Here is a 24,360-nt window from a genome sequence, read left to right as displayed (position 1 = left end):
GGTGGCTCAGTGGTAAAGAATCCGCCTGCCAATGCAGGAGACTCAAGAGAGGTGGGTTCAGTTCTTGGGTCAGAAAGATTCCCTGGAGAAGAAAATGGCAACACCCGCTCCAGTATCCTTGCCTGGAAAATTCCATGGATGGAGGAACCTGGTGGGCCAGAGTCCATAGGGTCGCAGTCAGACACAACAGAGCGCACACAAACACACATACAGACATGTTATCATGTTAGTGGTGTCTGTGTGTGTGGATGTGTGTGTTTTGATACATGTTGGGATACATATATGTCAACAGAATCTAAGATGCTATCAAAAATAAATACCATTATTTTGTATACCACAAAGGAAAAATATGCTGACATTAAACTAGGTCACATAATTGACTGTAAGATAAATTCCTATTAAGTTCTTCCTAGAACTGATGAAATATGACATATTTCTATGAATTTTTCGTGGGTCAGCTGCCAGGATGTGAGTACACACAGAGGAGCACATAAATGCTGGTCCAAGGCAGCTGATGTGGGAGACTGGTGCTGGCACCACCAATGACCCCACCTCCCAGTCTTGTCCTTGGGTAGTACCCTCCTCCCCACAGATTCTGGGCTTGGCCACATGACGGACTTTGACCAGTGTGGTGTCAGCAAGCATGATGTGAGCAGGGGCTTGTTCTCTTGGAGCTATCCTGTGAAGGGATCCTCCCACCCTCCTGGAGGGACCAGAGAGGGATGCTCGGTTCACTCTCAGGGGTTTCAGCCATCTTGACCAAGCTCTCAGATATCTGAGTGCCATTGTCCAGCCCAAGCAGGCCTCCAGCTTACTGCAGCCACACGAATGACCAAAGACAGCAGAACTGCCCAGCTCAGCCCAGCCCAGACTGCAAATTCATGGCCAAAAAAAGTGGTGGTTGTTTTAAGCCTTAGGTCTTGGGGTAGAGATACTGGCCCACACCCTCAAGTGTGCCTGGTTTGCTGTCCGTGAGAGGCTCCAAGCAGTGGGGACTAACATGGGTCAGAGGGCTTTCTGGAGGGATGAGATTGGAATGGAGGCCAGAGCAGAGGCTGTGGGGCAGATATGAGAAGGGGACATTGTGGAGGCCTTCTGTCTTTAGTTAACGTTTCTCCAGAAGCAGAGGCTGAGGCAAGGATATGAGGACATGATTACCTGGAAGGGCTGGAAAACACTGGTTGGGAAGCAGGAAGTGACACAGAAAAGGGAAAAAGCTGCCACAAAAGGGCAGGTTAGCAAGCCAGGACCACTGGGTAGAGAACTGGAGGCTCATTCCGTCAGGGAACTTTGAGAGCCTGTGCAGAATACACACAGTCATCCCCACTGAGGGGGTGGGCCTGGAGCATTTACACACTATCTCCCTTCAGTCAGTCACTGGTTGAGGGCTACTGGAGGTGGGAAGAGGCAAAGTGGGCACCAGGGGTTCTGAGAAGGCCCACAGGCAAAGATTCACGTGCTGGCCCTGGCAGTCAGACCACCAGGTGTTGAGTGGGGAGGGTGACAGGATATGGACTTGGCCCCCCGCCACGGTGTCTGCTACAGTATACCCCCCAGACACGTTCACCCAAACACAGCTCCTCAGTCGCTTCCCTGCACCAAGGATGAGCGATTAGATAGTAACAGTTCCAGTCCAGGTTGAGTTTAATCAGGAGTTTCAGAGAGGGGAGGGGATTCACTGGAAATATCGAGGTCTGGGACAGGGGCCTGGTTGAGTCGACTTAAAAAGGCCTAGGGGACTCTAACTTAGGAGAGTCCTTCCTATGTCTCAGGGTTAGGGACCTGAAGGGGTTGGGTCCCAGGGAGGTCAGTGGGTCATCTTGGAGCTCTACTGGGATGGTACCAGAAGCTGTTTTGGGGGATACTCCAAGTACCATGTAAGGGAGTTATATCTGGGGTTCCAGATGTAAAGAGCTGAGTTAGCGGAGGGGACCCTGAAAGATCCTGCGGGGGAAAGGGTTGGGGGGGTCTAGGGTGTTTCACAGAAACAATCAAGGGGCCTCGATTTCACAGAAATCATCAAGGGGGCTCCTTGTGGGTGGGGGAGGGGTATCATACTGCCCCAAATATTGGGGACTGTTTACCCCCTAGCAGCCATTTTGGGGTTTTAATGTAAGACCCCAAAGGCTGGACATTGTCCACATACATTATCACGAATTTGCAACATTAGCATACGCTGGTTGTCCCACAGGACGGTGGGGACTGGAAAATCAGTCCAGGTTCTGGGTTTGCGTCCTAAGAGGACAGGCCTGGGGGTGCCACTCGGCTCCTCTTCAAAAGCTGCCGGAGCTGTAAACAAAACAAGACAGGGGAGAAGTTTGAGAGGCTGCAGGGAGAGATGGGGCAGGCGCACCCTGTGAAGCTGGGGGTCAGAGAGAAATGAGTCAAGTCAGATGGGTTTGAAGGTCAAACGTGTGGGAATGGGGGTTAAGCCTCGTGCACACAATGAATCAAGGCTCCTGAGCAAAGGTGTTGCTGGCTGAGAGATCCCACCTTGGGATTAGCACTGAGGACTGGGAGTCCAAAGGGAGAAGCTAGGAGTCAAGAGTCACATTTGAGGGTCAGAAGTCCCACTCTGAGGTCAGGACTAAAAGTCAGGGGGCTGGAGGTTATCCTGGGGATCAAAGGTCACACCTTAAGGTCAGGATTCAGGGTTAAAAGTAGAGGTCATACTCTGAGGTCAGGGTTTAAATAGAGATTAGGAGGAGTCACCTTATCAGGCAAGGGAGCAGACACTGAGGTCCAAGGTCACTCTTGTTTTTTTGGCTGTGCTGCATGACATGTGGGATCTTAGTTCCCAGACCAGTAATCAAACCCAAGCCCCTTGCAGTGGAAGTGGGAAGTATTAACCACTGGACTGCCAGTGAAGTCCCTCAAGGTCACATTTTGAAGTCAAGGTCGGAGAAGGGTCAAGGTCACCTTCTGACACCACAAGTCACCCTCTAAAGTCAGGAATGGACGGGGTCAGAGGTTCACCCTGCAGTAAGGGCTGGCTCAGTGCTCACCCCCTCAGGGCCCGGCCCAGGCCGTAGCAGGTGGACAGGCTGCTCGTTCTCCAGGTTGCGCAGTGTTGGATCCGCTCCAGCTGCCAGCAGGCGCCGCACAATGGCCTCCTGGGCCGGCCCAGGGGGCAGGGCGGCCGCCATGTGGAGGGCGGTGTTCCCATGGGCCTGGAGACAGTGAGGGGAGGACTGCTAAGGACGCAGACTCAGCTGGCCTGGGCTCTCTACCTCACACTCTCTATACTACCATGTTCATGTCCCACATGTCCCCTCTCACGTCCCAGAGCCCTGCTCCACACCACATTCCACACAGCCCTCTGTCTGTGCACACCACGTGCCCCCGGTCTAGGTCCACATCCTATACATCGTCCCCTCCACAGCCACAGCCACAAGACCCCCAGCATCCAGCTGCCCATCTCTGCCACACCTCACCTAATCTGCACATTCCAGCCCAGGCCCCTACCTTCATGTTGACAAAGGCCCGCAGGTCTCCCCGGGGCAGTGCCAGGAGCAGCTGAACCAGGGTCGGGTTGGCGGCCTGCACAGCCAAGTGCAAAACAGTCTTGTTGCTCTTGATCTCCTGTGGAGAGGGGAACGGCAGAAGTCAGGCCAGTCCTCATACCCAGGCCTCCAACCATGGAGCCCAAAAGCCTTTAGAGACTCTGTTCCTCTTTTGCAAGCACCCATATGTGCATTATACAGGTGCATGCACTGTGCACTCTACAAGAATACCAGATTTAAGGGGGTGCCATTCAGATCATGGAGCAGTGGTAAAGACTTTGCCTACCAATGCAGAAGACACAAGAGACATGGTTTCGATCCCTGGGTTGGGAAGATCCCCTGGAGGAGGAAATGGCAACCCACTCTAGTATTCTTGCCGGGAAAATCCCACGGACAGATGAGCCTTGCGGGCTATAGTCCGTAGGCTTGTAAAGAGTCGGACACAACTGAGAAATTGAGTGAACACGAGCACATATTCAGATCATAAGCACCACTGAACTGTATATTCATTAAGACAGTTTTCCAGCCCAGGTATCATTGAGAAAAAAACTCCTTTTCTAGTCCTCCAAAGGAGCTCTCTGGATCTCTGGACTAGCAGCTGCCCTGGCCAGCCCACATTCTACTGAACACAATAAAATGCACCCACATCCCACATGGACTATTTTATCTACAAGGATGGGAACTGAGAAGCATTTATCAGTGGACTACCTAAGCCTATATCTACTTCCATACAGAGTAGCTCTCTTCACATTTTGAAGCAAATAAAGACATTTTCCACAATGAAACTTTATTATGTGCCTTCAAAGAATCCCTAATGATAATAAACATGAAAAATTGTGTGTTTAGACATGGAAAACAAACTTATACTTGCTTAAAGGGAAAACAGGGTGGGGGAGGATAAATTAGGAGTTTGGGATTAGCGGAAACAAACTACTGCATATAAAATAGACAAACAAGGTCCTACTGTGTAGCACAGGGAACTAGACTTAATATCCTGTAATAAACCATAATGGAAAAGAATATGAAATAGAATATGTATATATATGTACAAATAAATCACTTTGCTGTATACCTGAAACTAACACAATGTTGTAAATCAATTATACTTCAATAAAAATTTTTTTAAAAAGGGAAAAAAAGGACATATCATTGCAATGTGTGGGCTTTATTTGGATCATAGTTTTTTGGGGTTTTTTTAAATAAAAAAAATAAACGTATGTTACTGTGCTTGCATGCTCAGTCACTAAGTTGTGTCCGACTCTTTGTGACCCCACGGACTACAGCCTGCCAGGCTCCTTTGTGCCTGGGATTTTCCAGGCAAGAATACTGGAGTGGATTGCTATATCCTTCTTGAGGGGATCTTCCCGACCCAGGATCGAACCCTCGTCTCCTGCTCGGCAGGGGATTCTCTACTGCTATGCCACCTGGGAAGCCCGTATGTTACTTTAGAGCCAAACAAAAATTTGAACACAAGATATTTGCTCTTATGAGATTGTTAATTTTTTTAAGGTGGAATAATGGTACTGAGGTTAAAAAGAATTCTTATCTTTTAAGACAAATTTTATGGGTATAATTTTACCCATAAAATTATAAGCTTGGATTTACTTAAAAGTAATACAGGGAAGTGGGGAAGTGATAACCCAGCAACTCATAGCTGGTTATTTATGTTGGGTAGGTGGAGTTTATTATATCAACATTATTTTCTGTACTTTATCTGTGTTCAAAGTTCTTAAAACAAAAAAATTCCAAAACAATGAGTGGATGTGTAATTCCTTCAGCCAGCCTTTGAAGGAGCTACTGGCAGGAAGGAGGAGAATATATGTATTAAGAGCTAGATTCTAGGGTCAGGCCACCTGGGCTTGAATCCCCTCTGACACTTTCAAGGTACAAGATTTTTGAGTCCTTGAGCCTGTTTCATTATCATTAAAATGGAGAAGGCAATAATAGCACACACATCAAAGCGTGTTTGTGAGAATTCAATTAGCTAATCGGTGAAACTCAGTGTTTAGTAACAGTTAAGTGCTTGATAAATATAAGCTAAAATCATTAATATTATTCCCAGTTGACAACTGGGACACAGAGAAGTGAAGTAACATGTTTAAGTTCACGCCACTGACAAGGGGCAAGTCAGCATTTATTTAGCCTTCTTGGACATTCAAGAGCTCCCATCCCACATGCCCTCCTGGGGGCTAGCTGTCCACTGCCCAGCTCACCTGGCTGGTGTGATCAGCACCCATGTGCAGCAACATCTTGACGCAAGCCAACCTGTCCTGGGCCTGGGTACTCAGTACTGGGGGATATAGGTCAGGAGGGTGCATAGCCACGTTGAGGGCCAGGATGGCTGTGTGGAGTGGGGTGAGGCCTGCAGAGCAGAGACAGTAAGGACTTTACATTTGGAGCACTCCCCCGACCCAGCCCCACCTGCCATAACACCCTGCCGCCATTCAACTTACCCTCAAAGTCTCTGGCTTCTATGTCAACTCGAACCCCTGAGTTAATTACAGCCTGGAGGAGAAGGCAGAGAGCTGGCTTAGAGTCTCTCCGGGCCATGTAGCCCTGAAAGTCAAGATCTAGGCAATCTAGCCCATCCCACTCATCCCACCTGCCACATGGACATACCGAGAGGACTCTTGGGAGCCCATATGTAGCGGCCACGTGTAAGACAGAACGTCCTTGATGGTCAGTGGCGTTGGGTTCCGCTCCCAGGTTCAGTAGATCCTCCACAATCAGGGGCTGGTTGGCAGCAGCAGCCACCAGAAGAGGGGTCTGCAGGTGTCAAGAAAGGTCAGTCTGGGCCCCCCATCCCCTACCCTTTGAAAACCAGGACCCAGGCTCCCAGCCCTTTTGTCCTCAGATCCAGGAGACCAAGCCTCCAGCCCTCACCTTGCCCTTATGCTCACGAATGTCCAGATGTCTGTACGCTTGGAGCATCTCAGCTGCAGCATATGCTGCCCAGCGTAACCCCCGCGCCGCAAACAGGTGCAAGAGCCTGGGGACAGGTGGGGGGCAGCAATGAGCACAGCACCCCAGCTGAGCAGGAAGCCCGCAGACTCCACTCCCCTATACTCACGTGTCTCCTTCCTCATCCTGCGCCAGCAGCTTTTGGGGTCCCAGAGCCAGCATGTGAGCACGGGCAGTGTCCAGGGATGGTCCAGTGACCACAGGAGGCAACTGTGGAGGTCCTGAGGGAAGCCCAGAAGCCCTCCAGGATCCTGCCTGTGGCAGGGAAGGGTCTGCATAGAGCCGAGTGTCCAGGGGGTCCTGAAGGGTACAGGGGGTGGGGAGAGCCAGTCAGCTGAGAATTCCCTCTTTCCACCACACACATACACATACAGAGTGCTAGGCAGAGTGGCTGCATGTTCCATCTGCGGCCAGTAACCCTGGACCTTTGGGTCTCAGTTTTGCCCACCTGAGGAATGGGCTCCTAACCCAGACATCTCAGAATGTTGTGCTGCATAAGGGCAACTGGGCATCTCAGGGACCCTTCAGCATCCAGTTCCCATTGTCAGTCTCACCTCCATCCCCAGGGGAAATGAACACGGCCGCCCTGGGTCCGAGGGTGAGTAGAAGTCAGGAGTCAGAAAACTTTCAGCAGCAGAAGCAGGATAAGAGTAGAGGCTGTCCGTGTAGGCAGCATGCGTGTTGGGGTCCCAGTCTACAAAGCCAGTGGGGGGCGCCAGGCTGCCAAGTCCAGAACCCACAGTCTCCTGGTGTGCAGGGAAGTGAGTATGGCCTGTGTGTGAGAGGAGGAGCAGGGGCAGGCCCGGTTACCAGAGTTAGGGAAGTAGCAGCCCAGACAGGAGCTGTATGAGGGCCCAGCGTCCCCAGGATAGAGAAAGCTAGTACTTCTGGGGCATCAAAGGGTTGGAGGTTTGGACTGTGGGGGCCTAAATGCCTGAACACTGAGTGGGTGAGGGCCTAGACTCCAGGCTGGGAGCCTGGGCCCCTGGACTACGTGCAGAAACTACTGAGCTCCAGAGAATCTGGGAGATCAAACTGCTACCAGGTCTCGGCAAGAATGAGGGCCTAACACCTAAGTTCTGGAAAGTTCTAAGAGCAGGGATATTTGAGTCCCTGAGGGAACCAAGTGAGTTTCCAGACTTACCAGCTTCACCCTCATTCACAGATGAAGTCAGGGGCTGGGCCAGAGGAGGTGGGAACTGTCCCTGTGGAGGCCGAAACAAAAAGAAACAAGGGGGCATTTATCCAGCAGACTTTTCGGCACCCATTCCCCACCTACAGGGCAGCTAAGTCAAGACTACATCTCTCGTCAGCCCTGAGGGCCCTTGCCCACCAGGACATGGCCTCATGGGAGTTGTAGTTTACAGGGCGTCCTGGGGCTCACCGGTAGCCCACCGGCGTCTGGCTGCTGCTGGCGGCGCCTCTGTTCTTCTAGCAGCTTCTTCACCGTCTGTGACGGGCAATGGCTGCGCTCATTCCGGCTCACTGCGGGGTGAAGAAGGAGGGAAGTTATCAGGGGTCTTTAAGTCACCCAAGGGCGCGGGGGAGTGGATCTGAGCATCCTCCTCGCCCTCCCGCGCGGAAAAAACTGGCACACTGCTGTCGCCGAGAACTCCAAAGCCAACCTAAGATTTCGGGTGCGGCGCCGCAGCCGCCTCCGCCGTTTCCTTCCTTTTGCTCCGCACTTTCCCCTATGACCCAACTTTCCACCAGCGTCGTGGAAACTAAGGAAGGGGGTGGAGGACGCCCTCTTCAGCCCCCCTCTCTCTGACCGCCACTTCCGTGAAAAATCCCACCGCACCCCACACCCAGATCTCCCAGTCCTGAGGAATTCGGGGGGATGCCGGGCTTCCCTTCACAGAGACGCACATCCAGGTTCCCAAATCTCTCTGCCCTAGAAGCTGCCCTGATACTTTTCCTCGGGAAACCAGATATCCGAGTCCCCAGCCCCTCTCCCTAAGGAACCACGAAGTCAACAGCCCCCTGGCTCTTCAGGGATCCAAAAGTTCGGACCTTGCCCCCTTCTTCAGACCCAGGAGTCCAAGCCCCACCCCACAGGAGTCTGGGAGACTCGCAACCTCTACCCCAGGACCCAGGAGTCCGAGCCTCAGCCTACTCCCCTCTAGGACCTGGGAGTCCCAGTTTCCAGACTTCTTGTTCACGCGACCCCAGAAGCCTGGGCCCTCGGCCCTCACTCGGTTCGGGCGGAGAAAGGGTTAAGGCGCGGGAAGGCGGACTCGGAAACAGCCCAGACGCGACGCGCTGACGTCACGGCGCTCACGCAAGGGAATCTTCCACCTCCCTCTTCCTCTCTACCCCGTACACCAGGTGTCCGGCTCCGAAACACGATGCGTGGCCAAGCGTGGCGTTCGTGGAATCCCCGCACACGGGGAATTCCTGCTCAGACCGAGGACCTGGGCCGGGTGGCGACTCGGGAAATCCCAGGGTGGGGCCAGGGTCACGGGCAGAGAGCATCCCTGCGGCCAAGCCTTGGACCTTGTCTATCTAGACCTTGGCCAATTTCAAACGCCCCCAAGGACTCAATCCAGCCTCTTTCTAGAGTATGGCGGCTAGGTCGCCAGCCCCTCCTCCTAGGACCCAGGCAGGGCTCGGGGCTTCCCAGCACTTTCATCCCCAGGACCTAAGACTCCGGACCCCCAGTCTTTTAGCTCTCCGGACTCGGATCCCAGAATCCCAGCCACTCCGGCATCACGACCCAGGACTTTGCACCCTCTGCCCCCTGCACACATTGGGTTCTCACTCTCAGCTTGATGCTAGACCCCTCACTCTTGATGTCCATCTTCGGCCCCCAGCCCCTCTCTTAGGGGCCGAGCGTTACCTCACCTCCCCGCCCCTCAGTTACCTCGGGGATTCCGTGGTGCTGACTGCGGGCCCCCAGGGCCCCGGCCTCGGCGCTGCGCCAGCCTCGCTGCTTTCCCGCGGAGCCGCCGCCGGGTCCCCGATCTTGGACCGGGTCCCCCCGCGAGATTTTAAACGCAGATTCTGGCCCCACCCAGTCCTGGGCAGGGCCCCGCCCACAAGCCCGGGAGTCCCCATGGTGCGCTCGAGCGAGTCTGGTGTCTGAATGGGCGGAGCTCATTTTGAAGTCCCGACTCCGAAGTCTCCTGGGAAAGAGGAATTGGGAACCTATCTTCAGTCTGAGGGAGAAGGTGCCTGGGGTGGCGGACTCCTGAAGGAGGAGGGAACTGGGGATCTGAATTTCTGGATCTTTGTCCAAGTGGATGTTGGAGGCCTTGACTTCAAGTCCCTGGGCTGGTGGAGGGTGGGAGGACGCTGCCAGTAATACCAGGTCCAGGGAGAAGGGGACTGGGATTCTGGACTCCTTGGTCTCAAGGGAGGAAAGGTCTGTAGGTAAGAATGATGTAGGTGGACTCAAATTTCCCCTCTTCCCCACATCACCTTTTTCAGGGGCCAGTTCTCATTTGTTCATTCGTCGTTAAAAAGAATTTATTACTTAAAGGGAGGCACTTTGCTGGGTGCTGTGGTGTAGCTGTGAACTAAGCAGCCAGGAATTCCCAGCCCTCAAGCAGACTGTCATTCCAGTGGGAGGCTCGTTTCTCAGTTCCCATCTTGGTGACCATGTAAATCACATTTCTCCCCTGCTTTCAAGACTTGCTCTCCTGGTTCTCCTCCCTCACTTGCTGCTCCTTCCGTTTTCCTGCCTGTTTACTCCTCTTCACCCTTTCTTGGTGTTGGGGGAGGTGGTGTTTCTCTGTCTCTACTCACTTCCTTGATGATCTCATCCAGTCTTATGGCTTTAAATACCATCCATGAGCCATCAGTCCCCAAATTTACATCTCCAGATCAGACATCCCATGAACTCAAAGAGGCCACTGTGGTCGTTTAACTTCTCCACGGGGAGCCCTATCAGGCATTTCCAACTCCGTTTGCCAAACCTGGGCACTTTTCCCCCTAAACCTGCTTCCCCTCTTTCTCCATCCTGTCAAAGGATTCTCTGTCCTTAGTTGCTCAGACCAGAATCTTCGGTCATCCTGGATCCCTCTTTCTCATACACACTCATATCCACTCCATCAGCAAGTCTTGTCGTCTCTACTTTAAAAATCTCGCCAGAATCTCCCCAGTGCCCACACCCTGGTCTACCTGTCACGTCTCACCTGGACAATCATAGCAGCCTCCCTGGTCTCTCTGACCCTCCACCTAGTTTGTCCCTGAAGGCAGTCAGAGGGATCCATCACCTCTCCCCCTCCCACACAGACACACAGGAAGCAGGTGGCCTTGTCACCAGCGGGGTGACATCCGCTATTGCTGCCTCTCCACTCCCCCATTGTTCCTCAGGACTTCTCTGGACCAAAGCCCTTTGAGAGGTCCCTTCCAGCCCCCAGCCCGCCATGGTCCCGCCAGCCAACATCCTGCTCCTGCTTTTGCTCCCAGGTGAAGCCAGTGGTTACAGGGGCTGGGGCGGGGGGTGTTAGAGTTTTGTGAACAGTTTGGGGTGGCATCTGAAGGAAGAGGTGCTGAGGGCGGGTCCTCTCAGTGCCCTTTCCTTTCCAGAAATGAACTTCTGGGCTGGTTCTTTGGGAAGGGAAGCTGAATTTGGATGGCTGCCTGTCCATCCCCTTCTACTGCTGGGTCTCTGCCTCTACTTCTGATTTCCTGTCTCTCTCGGGGTCTCTGGGCACTCCCCTCCTACCTGGCCCCTCTTTTCATTTGATCTCTCCAGAGTGGTTATTTCTCAGGGCATCTCCTTTCCCTGCGGCCTGTTTTGAGAACCACCTCTGCCCACTGATCTGCCTTCTCTCTCCTTCCACAGTGGCTGCAGCTCAGATGACCCCAGGTGAGAAATCAATCCCCCCTCCCCTTTGCAGCACCACCTCAGGTCCTGCTTCCATTCCTAAATTGTGGCCTCTGAATCCTGAATCTCACTTCTCATCCTCAAGTTGGAGCTGCCAAAGGATCTGCAGCCCTCTCTGGGTCCCCACGTCACCATCCTCATCACCAAACTGAAGGCCCAACAATGCATCAACCCCCGATCTGTCTTCAGGGGTACTCACTGTGCCCAAAGCACAGTCCTGGGAGCCCTAGGACATCCCCAGCTTCTCTCTGAATCTCCAAGATCCCTCTCCTTCCCCAGGAATTCTGGGACAGCCACCCCCAAAGGGATTTCCTTTGTATCATATGCCTGAAGCCCAGCCTTGAGTGTCTGGAAGCCCCTCAGCCACCTTCTTGTCTTGGTCCCCCCGCTTCAGGTTCCTGTTCCGGATGTGGGCCCCTCTCTCTGCCACTCCTGGCAGGCCTTGTGGCTGCGGATGCTGTTGTGTCACTGCTGATTGTGGTGGTGGTGTTTGTGTGTGCGCGCCTACGCAGCAGGCCCACCCAAGGTGAGAACAGGGGCAGGGCTGGGCCTAAAGGGACAAGATGTCCCCAGGGAGGGGGTCCCCAGGGCGGGCCCCCCCACCTTGGGCAAGCCCTCGAGGTTCCGGGGAAACCCTGGGGGCGGTGCTTGGGGGAACTCCTGAGAAAACCCCTGAGGCTGGGGGTCCCCAAGGGGGTGGAGATGTGGGTGGGAGGTGGGTGGTCAGGCCTCATGCTTTCTCTCCCCCACCCCCAGAAGATGACAAAATCTACATCAACATGCCTGGCAGGGGTTGACTTCCCTGTAACTGCAAGTTTTGACTTCTGACCCTCTCATCCTGTGTGTGGGTGGTGGCACAAGAAAATCCACCCTGCTTTGGGGCTGGAATAAAGCCGTTGAAATACCTCTTGTTCTAATTCTTTCTCAAAGAACCCAGGTTCCCCAAAGGCTCCTTCTCATTTATCTGTTTTCTGGGTCCTTGATTCCCCCCAGGACCCCATATATCCCCACCCCATCTGCCCAGGGATCTGGAATAACTTAGCATTGTTTGTGCACTCCAATGTTTATTTGGGGGCAGTAGTGGGGATAAGTCTGACATCTCGTGGAGGCCACTCTGTGGATCCGTGTCTTGATGGGATTAGGAGTAGAGTGCTGAGCAGGCATCAGGAATGACTGGATCCAGGCATCAGGTTGTTGACTGCCCTGCTTTGGACTCATTTGTAATACGGCCTCTGTGTGTTGAGGTCGCTGTAGACATCTGTCCTCTGGCCTTGGAGCTCCTAAGGGATGGAAGGGTGTGGACCATCAGTGCAAGGACCACCACGGTATGGACCAAATAAACTGAAAATCTAGCTTTCTCCCAGGGGCTGGCGAGGCCCCTGGCAGCTTCTTCAACTTTGTAGCCATGAAAGAGATCTAGATTTTATTCAAGGACATTCAATGCTCCCTTCTTCTCTCTGCCTCACCATTATGCCCCAGGCAAGGGGCCTTTGGGTGTGCTCTTCTCTCTGCCTGGAACACCAGTCCCCCATATAGTCCCATGGGAGGTTCCTTCTCCACCTTCTAGTCTCAGCTCATGGCATTTTCTCAGAGAGGCATTTCTTTTTTCCTTTGACCACATGGCATGTGGAATCCTAGTTCCCTAAGGCCAGAGATCAAACCTGGGCCCCCCTGCATTGGAAGCACAGAGTCTTAACCACTAGACCACCAGGGAATTCCCTGAGAGGCATTTCTTGATTTCCTCATCTCTAGTTTCTCCTCCCCACACCCCAGTCATTGTCACATCAACCTGCTTTATTTTCTTCACACTGCCTCCCCAAGTGATCTTGTTAATTTGCTTCAAGACTATCTCTCCAACTAGGATGTAAGCTCACCAGCATCTAGCCTATACTGGCCCTCAACAAATTTCACCAAAGGAATGAATAAATTGGGCCTTTGCCCTAAAATGTCACTGCCTCCCAGTAACTGGAAATCCCCTTGAGTCTTCTGGTCCTCATGGAGCCAAACTTGAGATCCTTATACTTTACAGAGAGACTTTCAAGCCACAAGTGAAGCAAACCAGAGCTGGTTGCAGACAAATAAAACAGACTTCACAGAGCAAGATTCACAGTGGGGGTGGGGTAAGGGTCTGTGGCCCCAAGATGCCTGCCTCAGATAGAGTCCCTAAAATCACATACAAATGCCTGGTCTGGGAGTTCATCTTTCTGGAAAGGGTCTGTTTGTCTTCCATTAGTTTCTCAGAGGAACTCATGACCCCGTAAAGGGTTAAGAATCACACTGACAGGAGGTGGAAGATGGAAAGATGACATTTGCATCGTGGCTCTTAGTTGCGGCCTGTGGGATCTAGTTCCCTGACCAGGGATCGAACCTCAGCTCCCTGCATTGGGAGTGTGGAGTCTCAGCCACTGGACCACCAGGGAAGTCCCTGTATCATGGCTCTTAAGGAGGCTTTCAAGGATACTTGCACTGCCCGTAGATTATATGCACAATTTTGTGTTTTTCATACGGATTTTTCTGAGGAGTCTCTGGCTTTTGTCAGTTTCTCAAGAGGAGACAAGATCCGCTTCCTGCCCCCCACTATTAATTCTGAAACTCCTCATTTTAAAGCCTCCAAATTAGGGTTGAATTATATCCTCTGCTCTTCGGAGGACTTCTCTGAGAAATCAGCATGTCCTGGGCTGGGCTTTTCCTGCCTTCTGGATGAGGCAAACCATCCCTGAATTTCCCCTCCGCACATTTTAAGCTGAGCGTAAGGTCGTGATTGATCACTGAAAGCAGTTTTGGATGCTTCATCTTCAATGTTTGAGGAGCTCCTGGGAACGTGGCTTCAGGGTCTGGGTTCTGCGGGGACTAGGGGAGGGACATTTCGGACAGACAAGCACAGGGCCGGAGTGAGAGATGAGGCAATAACTTGGTTTCCTTACCTGATAAGGCGACTCTGTCTCCGTGATGTGCTGTTTCCGGGTCACTGCTGGGGAATGGGGTGAGAATTGGGACTATTTTCTTGTTCCAAAGTCAGCCCCCCCATCACCTCCCTTTGGGTGGTTGTGACTTGGGAGTTCACCCTTCCCTTGCCAGGCAAGTCCTCAGAGGGTCCCAGGCCATCCCCAGCCGGCCCCACTCACCCTCCGCAGCCCCTCGCCCCCGAGGGACCAGCCGACCCAGGGAGTACACGGCCAGGGCGATGAGGAGGGTCAGCACCAGGTCCCCCAGCACGATCCCGGCCAGCACGCCCGGGCTCACCGAGGAGCAGTTGCATTCTGGGAATGGACATGGTACAGGAGTCAGGGGAGACCCGTGGGAGTGGGAATCAGGAGGAGGTGTCAGTCATTGGGGGGGAGGTGTGGAGAGACTGGGGAAGGGTCCAGAGGGGGGGTGGTCTTTGGGAGGTAGGACGGGAGGTTGCAGGGTCTCGACCTACCACTCTGGGCCTGGACGAGGCTGAGACCTGAGGAGAGGAAAAGAAGGTAAACTGAGACACAGGACTGTGACTGCGGGGTGGGCAGAGAAGCTGGGGAGGGTGTCTCCTGATCCCCGGCGGGCACAAGAAGGGCCTGGGGGCCGTCATCAAGGCCTCTGGACTGTGTTCCTTCTACATCGACTTGTCCTGTCGCAACACTCTTAAGAGTCCCCTCCCTCTGCTTCTCCCAGAGGCTAAATCTTGGGGTGGGTTGGGGCGCAGGCTCTAGGAGAGACTCATAGGGTTTGGGGGGCTGGGGATCTGCTGCGGTCCCAACACTACCCCGCCCCGCTTCGATTCTCTCTTTCCGCCCAGCTCCCTGCCTTGCCCTGTGCTGAGCCCAGAAGCTGCAGAAGCCCCCAACTCACCACCCACAGTCAGAAGGAGAGATGGGAGCCTGTCGGAGGGTCTAAGGCCCCCCATGATGCAGGTGACGCTGCTGGACACCACAGTCTAAGGCGACTGGGATGTGGTGTAGTGTCCAAGTAAAGAAGGAAGTCTGAGGTGGGTGGTGGCAGGAGGGAGGAGGGGACGATGGGGGAGGAGGAACAGAGACAGACATCACCAAAGAGAGTCAGGCCAAGACACCCCAGGCTGCAGCCTCCAGTGGTTAGAATGAAGGGCGACGGGCGCATGTGTCCATTCAACCTTCACCCCCAGACAGAGGTCCGCCATCATTGTCACAGGAGGGTCTCTGACTGACTGATTGGAGCTAATCTCTGCCGCTTCGTGGCTGGACAACCTTGAGCAAGTCACTCAACCTCTCTGGGCCTCAGTTTCCTCACCTGTAAAACAGGAAGTAAAATAGTACCTACTCTGAAGGGTGTTGTGGGGGGTCGAATGAATTTGTATCTCTAGAACAGGGTCTGACCCTTGTCAGCTTTTTATAAGCACCAGGTATATTTATTTGACAATCTGAACCTTGTAATGTTCATAGGATATTAAAAGATAACACCAGGATATGGGTTCCAGTAATGCACAGGCACCCTGTCCAAGTGTTAATGCATTTAAACCCAAGTACACCATTCTGAGGCGGCTTCCCTGGTAGCTCAGTTGGTAAAGAATCTGCCTGTAATTCAGGAGACCCTGGTTCAATTCCTGGGTTGGGAAGATCACCTGGAGAAGGGATGGGCTATCCAATCCAGTATTCTTGGGCTCCCCTAGTGGCTCAGATGGTAAAGAATCCACCTGGAATGCGGGAGACCTGGGTTCGATCCCTGGGTTGGAAAGATCCCCTGGAGGAGAGATAGGTTACCCACTCCAGTATTCTTGCCTGGAGAATCTCCATGGACAGAGGTGCCTGGTGGGCTACAGTCCATCGGGTCCCAAAGAGTTGGACATGACTAAACAATGAAGCATAGCACACCCTTCTGAGGTACATGCTTTTATCCCATTTTAGAGGAGGATAAAGACACTCGGCCAAAGTGACACAGCAAATAAAGGTGGACATAGAACCCAGGACCCAAAGACAGATATCCGACCCTTAAAGAAAAAGAAAAGAACCAAGATGGAGGCGAGGGAAGGAAAAAGTGGTGACCAGGCAGAGAAAGAGGAAGAAGACTAGGCAGTCACACAGATGCACACAGCACAGACCCAGGCCTAGGGCTTTGGGGTGAGGCAGGTGGGGGACAATGGGTGACACTGGACCAGGCTGGGCTGCCCCCACCAAATGAGGAAGTGGCTGGAAGCCCGTACTGAGGGAGGCCACCCAGGAGATGACAAGGACTTTTAGCCCCAACAGGAGAGGAGCCAGAGCTGGGGAAGGAGGAACCTGAGGTTAGGGGCTATAGGGGGATGGGCCAGTGACAGGAAGCCCCGTCCAGGCGGCACACCCACAGCTCCCCGGGCCTGGGCTCAGGAGAGAAAAAGGGGAAACTGGATGCCAGTCATGGGACAGACACTGAGTGACCTGTTGGAGTGGGGGGTGGGTAATTGGAGTCCGGAAGAGGGTCACAGCCGAGTCCCAGGTGGCACTGGCTATTAAACGCCACCATTGCCCAGGCCTGGCCGAGTCCTGTCACAGAAGAATCAACATGCCGCCACCACCACCAGGTCTGGAATGAACAGGGCCTGCCTGCTCAGGCGTCTCAAGGTGGCTGAAGCCCAGTGAGCCCAGGGGCAATCAGGGACCAGAGGAAGCTCTGAGCCAGGAGGGCCCTGATCTGACTCAGGAGTCAACAGGCTCCCTCTGGCTGGGCATGGGGACCTGACTGTTGGAGGCAGGGGTGGGAGCAGGGGGCCAGGATGCAGCAGCAGTGGCCCAGTTTCTTGTGAGGATTTTGTGAGGTCTGTGAGAATCAGGCCTGCCTGGCACACAGTAAATGCTCAGTGAATGTTAATCATTATCAATATTGTTGTCATTGTTACTAGCAATTCAAGGCTTCCCAGGTGACTCAGTGGTAAAGAATCCGCAGACGCGGGTTCAATCCCTGGGTCAGGAAGATCCCCGGGAGAAGCAAATGGCAACGCACTCTGGTATTCTCGCCTAGAGAACCCCACGGACAGAGGAGACTGGCGGGCTATAGTCCATGAAGTCACAAAAGAGTCGGACACACCATAGTGACTAAACAACAACAATTCATGTCTCCAGTTCTGGGCTCCCCTTCAGAGAAAAATCCTCCTTCTACCTTTCAGCCTCAGCCTCCTGATCTGATTCTTCCAATTCCAGCCAGGCCCAGGCTATCCCCAATCTAAGAGCCCCACACCCAGGCACCCTCCAATCAGAGGCAGCCACAGGGTTGGGTCCGAGTCTCGGGGTCCCCCTTTGGCTGCTGAGATGTGGGGAAGTCCGAGGTGTTCCAATGGAATGGGCTGAGGTGGTAGAAATGTGAAGCATTCCTATATTTTAGCTACGAGTACAGCTATACTCCCCGGAAATGGACATGGCAGCCCACTCCAGTGTTCTTGCCTGGAGAATTCCATGGACAGAGGAGCCTGGTGGGCTGCAGTCCATACCGACCCTTGGGGTCCCAAAGAGTTGGACACAACTGAGCGACTAAGCACTAGCAAAGCTGTACTGGTACAGACCCTAATATGCCAGCTAGTCTCCAGTCCAGGGTCTCCATCCTACTGGAGGAAGGAAGAGACTGAGATGGAGGGCAGACCCCTCCCCGCAGTGCCCAACTCCAGGAAGCAGGGCTTCCCCGAACCCCACGAGATCTGTAAAGTGTCTCAGACTCTCTTGGCAGCACCCCAAGCATTGGGGAAGGTCAAAGTAGACTTGCCCAGAAGACAGGCCATGGGTTGAGTCTGTGACAAGCTCGCCTCTGTGGAAGCTACAGTCCCTTCCCCCACTCCCTGCTTCCATTCCCCCAACTCCTACCAGCATCCACCCTCCCCCCAGCAGCCAGGGGAAGCTTTCTGAAAAGTGAGGCAAATCACTTACTTTTTTAAATGGCTGAAGAGTTTGAACAGACACGTCACCAAAGAAGAGATGTGACTAGCCGAGTAACATGTGAAAAAGCGTTCAACATCATTAGTCATGAGGGAAATATAAGCTAAAACCACAGTGAAACACCACTACACGCCCACTAGAGTGACAAAAATTAAAAAGACCAACCCTGTCAAGTGTCAGCAGAGATGAGGAGCAATTGGAAATGTGGAATAGAACCACTACCTTGGAAAAGAGCTTGGTTGTTTCTCATAAATTTAAATAGTCACAGGGACTTCTATGGTGATCTGGTGGTTAAGAATCTGTCCTGCAGTGCCAGGGGCATGGGTTCAATCCCCGATTGGGGAACTAGGATTCCACATGCCTTGGAGCAACTAAGCTGGTGCAACACTGCAATGGAATATCCTGAGTGTTGCAACTCAGACCTGACATTGCCCCCAAAATAAATGCATGTATTTTTAAAGTTTAAATAGTCACCTACACATAGATCCAGCAATTCCACAAAAGAAGGCATTGACTGCAGAGAACTGCAAACACATATTCAGGGACTTGCCTGGTGGTCCAGCAGATAGCACTCAGTACTTTCAATGCAACCAGGCTGGTGGGAATGGGGCACCTGGGTTCAATCCCTGGTCGGGGAACCCAGGGATTGAACTCCCAGATACAGCAACTAAGCCTACAAGCGTCAACTAAAGAACCCTGCAGGCCACAACTAAGGGCCCACGTGCCTCAGCGAGCACCCAGTGCCGCCAAAATAAATAATAAAATTTTAAAAATTAAAAAAGAAAACATATGTTCATAGAAAGACCTGTCCATCTCTCTGTCCTCTCCTCCTTCCTCTCTTCCCCTTACTTCCCCTACTGGGGCTACACTAGCCTTCTTGCTGTTTCTCAAATAAGTCAAGCTCATTCTCACCTTACGGCCTTTATACCTGCTGTCCCCCATGCAGAATTTTCCTCTGGGCCTCTGGCCACTAGACTAAAGACTGTATCTCCTGGCTTCATTGCATTTAAAAGGCTATATGACTTCACTCCGGCTGATGGGCCATGTTGAAAGTGAATGAGCAATGTAAAGGCTATGGCTTTCAAGGAAGGGTACACTCTATGCTTCTTCAGTTTTCTCTTTGCTGGAATTTCAATAAGGGAGGGATCACATTAAAACAAGTGGATGAGGGCAACATGATAAGGACAAAAGAGCAACAGGATAGAAGGAACCTCTGTACCCATCACATTGGAGGAGCCCTGGACACATGAGAGAGAGAAACTTCTACCTCATTTAAACCACCCATGGTAGGTAGTTTCCAAAAAGTCACCAAGATTTTCTTCATCTCAATATGCACATACTATCCCTCTCATCAAAAAAGTATAGAGGGGGAACTTCTCTGGTGGTCTAGTGGTTGGGATTCCACGCTTCTACTGCAGGGATGGTGAGGGGCACAGGTTTGATCCCTGGTCAGGGAACTAAGATCTCACATGCCATGTGGCATGGCCAAAAATAAATAAATTAAAAAAAAAACTTCCCTGGTGGGGAACTCAAACCAGGGTTCTGTGACAATCTAGAGGGGTGGGGTGGGGAGGGGGGCAGCAGGAAGATTCAAGAGGGAGGGGACATATGTACACCTATGACTGATTCATGTTGATGTATGGCAGAAATCAACATAATATTGTAAAGCAATTATTCTTCAATTAAAAAGAAATAAATTAAAAAAAAAAAACCTTCCATGATGGTCTAGTGACTAAGTCTCCATGCTCCCAGTGCAGGGGGCCCAGGTTTGATCCCTGGTCAGGGAGCTACATCCCACATGATGCAACTGAAAGATTCTTTGGGCCACAACTAAGACTAATCACAGCCAAATATACACACATATAGATTTAAGTTACAGAGTCCATTTTCCCTCCCCTTTAATCTGAGCCAAATTCATGAGTTGCTTTGACTTAACACAGCGAAAGTGATGCTGTGCCGGTTCCGCGCCTGGGCTAGGAAACCTTACAGCTTTTGCTCTTTCTCTCCTGGAACCCAGCTGCCATGCTGTAAGGAAGTCCAAGCTCCCTTCCTGGAGAGTGAAGTCACACAGAGGCCCTAGAGGATGAGATACCATGAGGAGAGAGAGGCCACAAGGATAAGGTCCAAGGCACCCTGGCCGACAGGAAGTGCCCAGGGCCCCAAAAGATCCAGTCATCTTGGATCTTCTGTGCCCTTCCAGCCGCCAGCTCAATGCAGAGCCCCTTGAATGACCCCCAGGCAATACCACATGAAGCAGAAGAATCATCCTGTCAGCTCACAGAATAGAATCATGAGAAACAATGTTGTTTTAAGCCACTGCATGTTGGGATGGTCTGTTACAGAGCAGACAAAGGAAACAGCCCTGTTACTTTGCGGACCTTGTGCGTGTGTGTGCATTAAGTCCCTTCAGTTGTGTCCGACTCTGTGACCCCACGGACTGTAGCCTGCCAGGCTCCTCGGTCCATGGGATTCTCCAGGCAAGAATACTGGAGTGGGTTGCCATGCCCTCCTCCAAGGAATCTTCCCTACCCAGGAATCAAACCAGCGTCTCTTATGTCTCTGGCATTGGCAGGCAAGTTCTTTACCGCTAGTGCCACCTAGCAAGCCCTAGGGGGCAGGGGACCTTACAACTACAGCTAAGTCTGTAGTTTCAAATGTCCTGCTTAAACTAGCTGAGTTTACAGGGTGAAGTTTGTGAAGATTTGGAGGTTAGTGCACACATGATTGAAGGGGAAAGCTGAGCACCCAAATATCAGAGGGAAGGAAGTGATGGAATTTGGGATGAATCTAGATAGACACACACCTGTACCACAGCTGCAAGGAAAAGTGGGAAAATGGATTTCTGAGGAGGTTGAATTCATAAGGTAAGAAATTCTTAAAAAGTAGAAGACAGCCAGAAAAAAAAAAAAGACAGAGATGATGTTCGGAGGGCTCTGGATGTCTGGCATAGAAAGCATGAGAATTGTCCAGAATACCAGGGGACCAATCCATCCAGCCTGCCTTACCCTTCCTAGGTAAGATAATAGTTTGATTCTTTGGTTAAAACAAAAAGAAACACCACAGTGAGATACCACTACATGTCTATTAGAATGGTAAACAGCAACAATAAATTGACAATTTCTAGAGCTACCAAGGATGTGAACAGTTGGAACTCTCATGCATTGTTGATAGAAGTGCAAAATAGTACAGATACTTTAGAAAACAGTTCAGTTGTTTCTTTGAAAGTTAAACATATTCTTATTGTATGATCCAACAATCCCATTCCTAGGTATTTACCGAAGAGTAATGAAAACTTAAATTCACATAAAACCAGTTTGCCATATGAATAGTGGCTTTAGTCATAATGCCCAAACTAGAAACAACCCAAGTGTTCTTCAGCAGATGAATGGACAAACTGTGGTACATCTATACAATGGAATACTATTTGGGATGCGTGCTAAATTGCTCCAGTGGTGTCTGATTCTGCGAGTTGGACACAACTTAGTAACTGAATAATAACCGTGCATTTGTCAAACCCATAGAACAATACACTAAAAAGGATGAATTTTACTCTATGTAAGCTCTATGTGCATTCATACGTGGTTGCTCAGTCGTGTCTGACTCTTTGAGACCCCTTGGACTGTAGCCCCACCAGGCTCCGCTGTCCATGGGATTTCCCAGGCAAGAATACTGGAGTGAATTACCATTCCCTCCTCCAGGGGATCTTCCCTACCCAGGGATTGAATTTGAGTCTCCTGCATTGGCACCCAGATTCTTTACCACTGAGCCACCAGGGAAGCAAGCCTGAATGCCCCTGATCGGCAGACGTTGTTCTTTCCCCTTCTACTGGAATAGCACTTGGAATCAAGACATCTGGTCCCCTGGCCAAGACAATGTTTCTCAGTCTCTTTGGAGCCAGGTGAGGCCTCGTAACTGTCTTCTGGATGATGAAATGAGGGAAGAAAGAAAGCAGGCGACTTCAGGTTGTGTTTCTAAAGGCAAAAGTGTGCCCTCCCTGTCTCTGCCCTTCCTCTTGGCTGGAATGTGGCCCTGACGCTGGCGGTAGGCGTGCATCTTAGACCACAGTGGCTGAGTTTTCATTCATAAAAGAAGGTCTTTTAAATATAATTAATGTAATGCTCGATGGATTTATCAATTGTGGTTCACCCATATCATCAATGCAGTCATTACAAATGAATTAGAACTCTGCAAGCTGATTTGAAGGGATTTTAACTGAGAAAAGCAAGATGCAGAGAAGTGATTCTATTCGTGGTACGATTGCAAACAATAATTAAAATGAATCTCTTATAAATATGTATGTGTATGTGTATGTGTGTGTGTGTGTGTGTGTGTTTGCCTATTTGAGTGACGGTGGCAAAAACTACCTAAGGATACATTCAGGCTATTAACGTTGGCAACACTGGTGACCTCGGTCAGGATAGGAGATGGGGAAGGGTAAACACAAAATAGGCTTGAATGTAAATGTACTATATGAGAACAACAGTGTGTATAACATGATGCCGTTTATATAAAGTGATATATGTAAAACTGTGTATATCTGAATAGAAAGAAGTATGAATGTGTAGTCAAGTGAATGTCAACAGTGATATCTCTGGGCAATGGGATTTAGATCATTTATATTTTCTTATTTTTAAAAACTTGGTTGTCTTTTTTTTTACAGGGGATTTTTTAGTATATATAATTGGGGGGAAAGATATTTTAATTTCAGAAAACATGACAAATAAATTCAATTTTGCAGAAGAACAAAATAACAGGACTTTTTCTGCCAGGAATGGTGTTCTAAAGAAACCAAAAACCATCTCCATTGGAGAACAGATAAAAATGCAGGGTGAAATCTATGGGGAAAAGAATTATTAAAAGCAGCAAAACACTAGTTAGAGGGAGGGTTTCCCAGGTGGTGCAGTGGTAAAGAATCCATCTGCCAATATAGGAGACACAAGAGACCCGGGTTTGACACCTGTATTGGGAAGATCCCCTGGAGAAGGAGATGGCAACTCACTCCAGTATTCTTGCCTGGGAAATCCCATGGGCTGAGGAGCCTGGTGGGTTACAGTCCATGGGGTCACAAAGAGTCGGACATGACTGAACACGCACACTAATAAGAGGGTAAGGAAATAGTATTGAAAACTCTGAATGAAACAAGAGAGGAGTTCAAAACTCAAATGCCTTTGGGACAAACTCCTTCTTTCATGCAAAAGATGGTTTGAGCAAAAGTAAAGGCCCAGATCTACCCAGAATGGAGAGTCTGAACCTCAGCTCTTCATTTTAAGCTGAGACCTGAAGGTCATCAAGGTATGAATGAACCAGGAGGGACTTCCCTGGTGGTCCAGTGGCTAAGACTCTGCACTCCCAATGCACAGGGCCCGGATTAAATTCCTGGTCAGGAAACTAGATCCTACATGCCACAACTAAGAGTTCATATACTGCAGCTAAAGATCCTACATGACAAAACTAAGACTGATGATCCCAAGTGTCACAACTAAGACCTGGTGCAGCCAAACAAATATTTCAAAAAACCTTTTGATGAAGAGCACTACCAAAAACCTACAGTTAACATCATTTATGGATAAGTATTAAAATATCTAGGCTTCCCAGGTGGCACTAGTGGTAAAGAACCTGCCTGCCAATGCAAGAGACTTAAGAGACATGGGTTCGAGACTTAAGACATGTGGGTTTGATCCCTGGGTTGGGAAGATCCCCTGGATGAGGGCATGGTAACCCACTCCAGTATTCTTGCCTGGAGAATCCCATGGGCAGAGGAGCCAGGTGGGCTATAGTCCATAGGGTCACAAAGAATCAGACATGACCAAAGTGACTTAGCACACATGCATTTAAATATTTAATGGTCAAATATTAAAAGTTTTCCTTCTAAGTGTGGAATAAGACAAAGAAAGATACCTGTTATTATTGCTTCTGTTCAATTTTGTCCTGGAGAACTTAACTCTGAAGTAAAGCAGGAAAATAAATAAAAAGTTATTGGCATCATTATTAATAGATTATATGATTCTGGCTAAAGAATGTTCAGAAGACTCTACAGACTAATTTATTAGAATTTATAACAGAACTTAGCTAGGTAACTGGATATAAAATCAATGTATAAAAATCAATTTTATTGCCACATACCAGTCATAAACCAAACAAAGGTGGAGAAAAGTAACCATCTATATTAGCGTAAATGATCAAGTGACTGGTAGTAAATCTAACAAAT

At 50.7% G+C, this 24,360-nt stretch overlaps 3 protein-coding genes across 9 annotated transcripts; 1 reads left to right on the top strand and 2 right to left on the bottom strand.

Moving 5' to 3' along the window:
* Positions 1 to 1,626: 1,626 nt before the first annotated feature.
* NFKBID (NFKB inhibitor delta) lies at positions 1,627 to 9,321 on the bottom strand. Of its 3 annotated transcripts, none has more exons than XM_020871829.2 (10): positions 7,849 to 9,321; positions 7,609 to 7,669; positions 6,574 to 6,764; positions 6,387 to 6,492; positions 6,123 to 6,269; positions 5,957 to 6,008; positions 5,717 to 5,865; positions 3,466 to 3,582; positions 3,006 to 3,170; positions 1,627 to 2,289 (listed from the first exon to the last, which is right to left on the bottom strand). In XM_020871829.2, the coding sequence occupies exons 2-10, from the start codon at positions 7,621 to 7,623 to the stop codon at positions 2,236 to 2,238; spliced, it is 996 nt and encodes a 331-aa protein (XP_020727488.1). In that variant the 5' UTR covers positions 7,624 to 7,669; positions 7,849 to 9,321; the 3' UTR covers positions 1,627 to 2,235. The 3 variants fall into 3 exon arrangements, with proteins under 3 accessions (XP_020727488.1, XP_070307930.1, XP_070307931.1); XM_070451829.1 differs by lacking the exon at positions 7,849 to 9,321 and adding an exon at positions 7,019 to 7,236 and having other exon boundaries at positions 7,609 to 7,842; XM_070451830.1 differs by lacking the exon at positions 7,849 to 9,321 and having other exon boundaries at positions 7,609 to 7,700.
* A 190-nt stretch (positions 9,322 to 9,511) lies between these two features.
* HCST (hematopoietic cell signal transducer) lies at positions 9,512 to 12,204 on the top strand. Of its 4 annotated transcripts, none has more exons than XM_020871835.2 (5): positions 9,512 to 9,634; positions 10,782 to 10,877; positions 11,257 to 11,280; positions 11,693 to 11,824; positions 12,055 to 12,204. In XM_020871835.2, exons 2-5 carry the CDS (start codon positions 10,835 to 10,837, stop codon positions 12,093 to 12,095), a joined length of 240 nt encoding a protein of 79 aa, XP_020727494.2. In that variant the 5' UTR covers positions 9,512 to 9,634; positions 10,782 to 10,834; the 3' UTR covers positions 12,096 to 12,204. The 4 variants fall into 4 exon arrangements, with proteins under 4 accessions (XP_020727494.2, XP_020727495.2, XP_020727496.2 ...); XM_020871836.2 differs by lacking the exon at positions 9,512 to 9,634 and adding an exon at positions 9,699 to 9,836; XM_020871837.2 differs by lacking the exon at positions 9,512 to 9,634 and having other exon boundaries at positions 9,916 to 10,877; positions 12,058 to 12,204.
* A 138-nt stretch (positions 12,205 to 12,342) lies between these two features.
* TYROBP (transmembrane immune signaling adaptor TYROBP) lies at positions 12,343 to 15,274 on the bottom strand. Of its 2 annotated transcripts, none has more exons than XM_020871712.2 (5): positions 15,127 to 15,274; positions 14,720 to 14,746; positions 14,424 to 14,558; positions 14,223 to 14,266; positions 12,343 to 12,578 (listed from the first exon to the last, which is right to left on the bottom strand). In XM_020871712.2, the coding sequence occupies exons 1-5, from the start codon at positions 15,179 to 15,181 to the stop codon at positions 12,513 to 12,515; spliced, it is 327 nt and encodes a 108-aa protein (XP_020727371.1). In that variant the 5' UTR covers positions 15,182 to 15,274; the 3' UTR covers positions 12,343 to 12,512. The 2 variants fall into 2 exon arrangements, with proteins under 2 accessions (XP_020727371.1, XP_020727370.1); XM_020871711.2 differs by having other exon boundaries at positions 14,223 to 14,269; positions 15,127 to 15,273.
* Between the last annotated feature and the right edge of the window lie 9,086 nt (positions 15,275 to 24,360).

The sequence above is a fragment of the Odocoileus virginianus genome, chromosome 20 (genome assembly GCF_023699985.2).
Source record: "Odocoileus virginianus isolate 20LAN1187 ecotype Illinois chromosome 20, Ovbor_1.2, whole genome shotgun sequence".
Lineage (NCBI taxonomy): Eukaryota > Metazoa > Chordata > Mammalia > Artiodactyla > Cervidae > Odocoileus > Odocoileus virginianus.
This window is presented reverse-complemented; position numbering and strand designations above follow the sequence as displayed.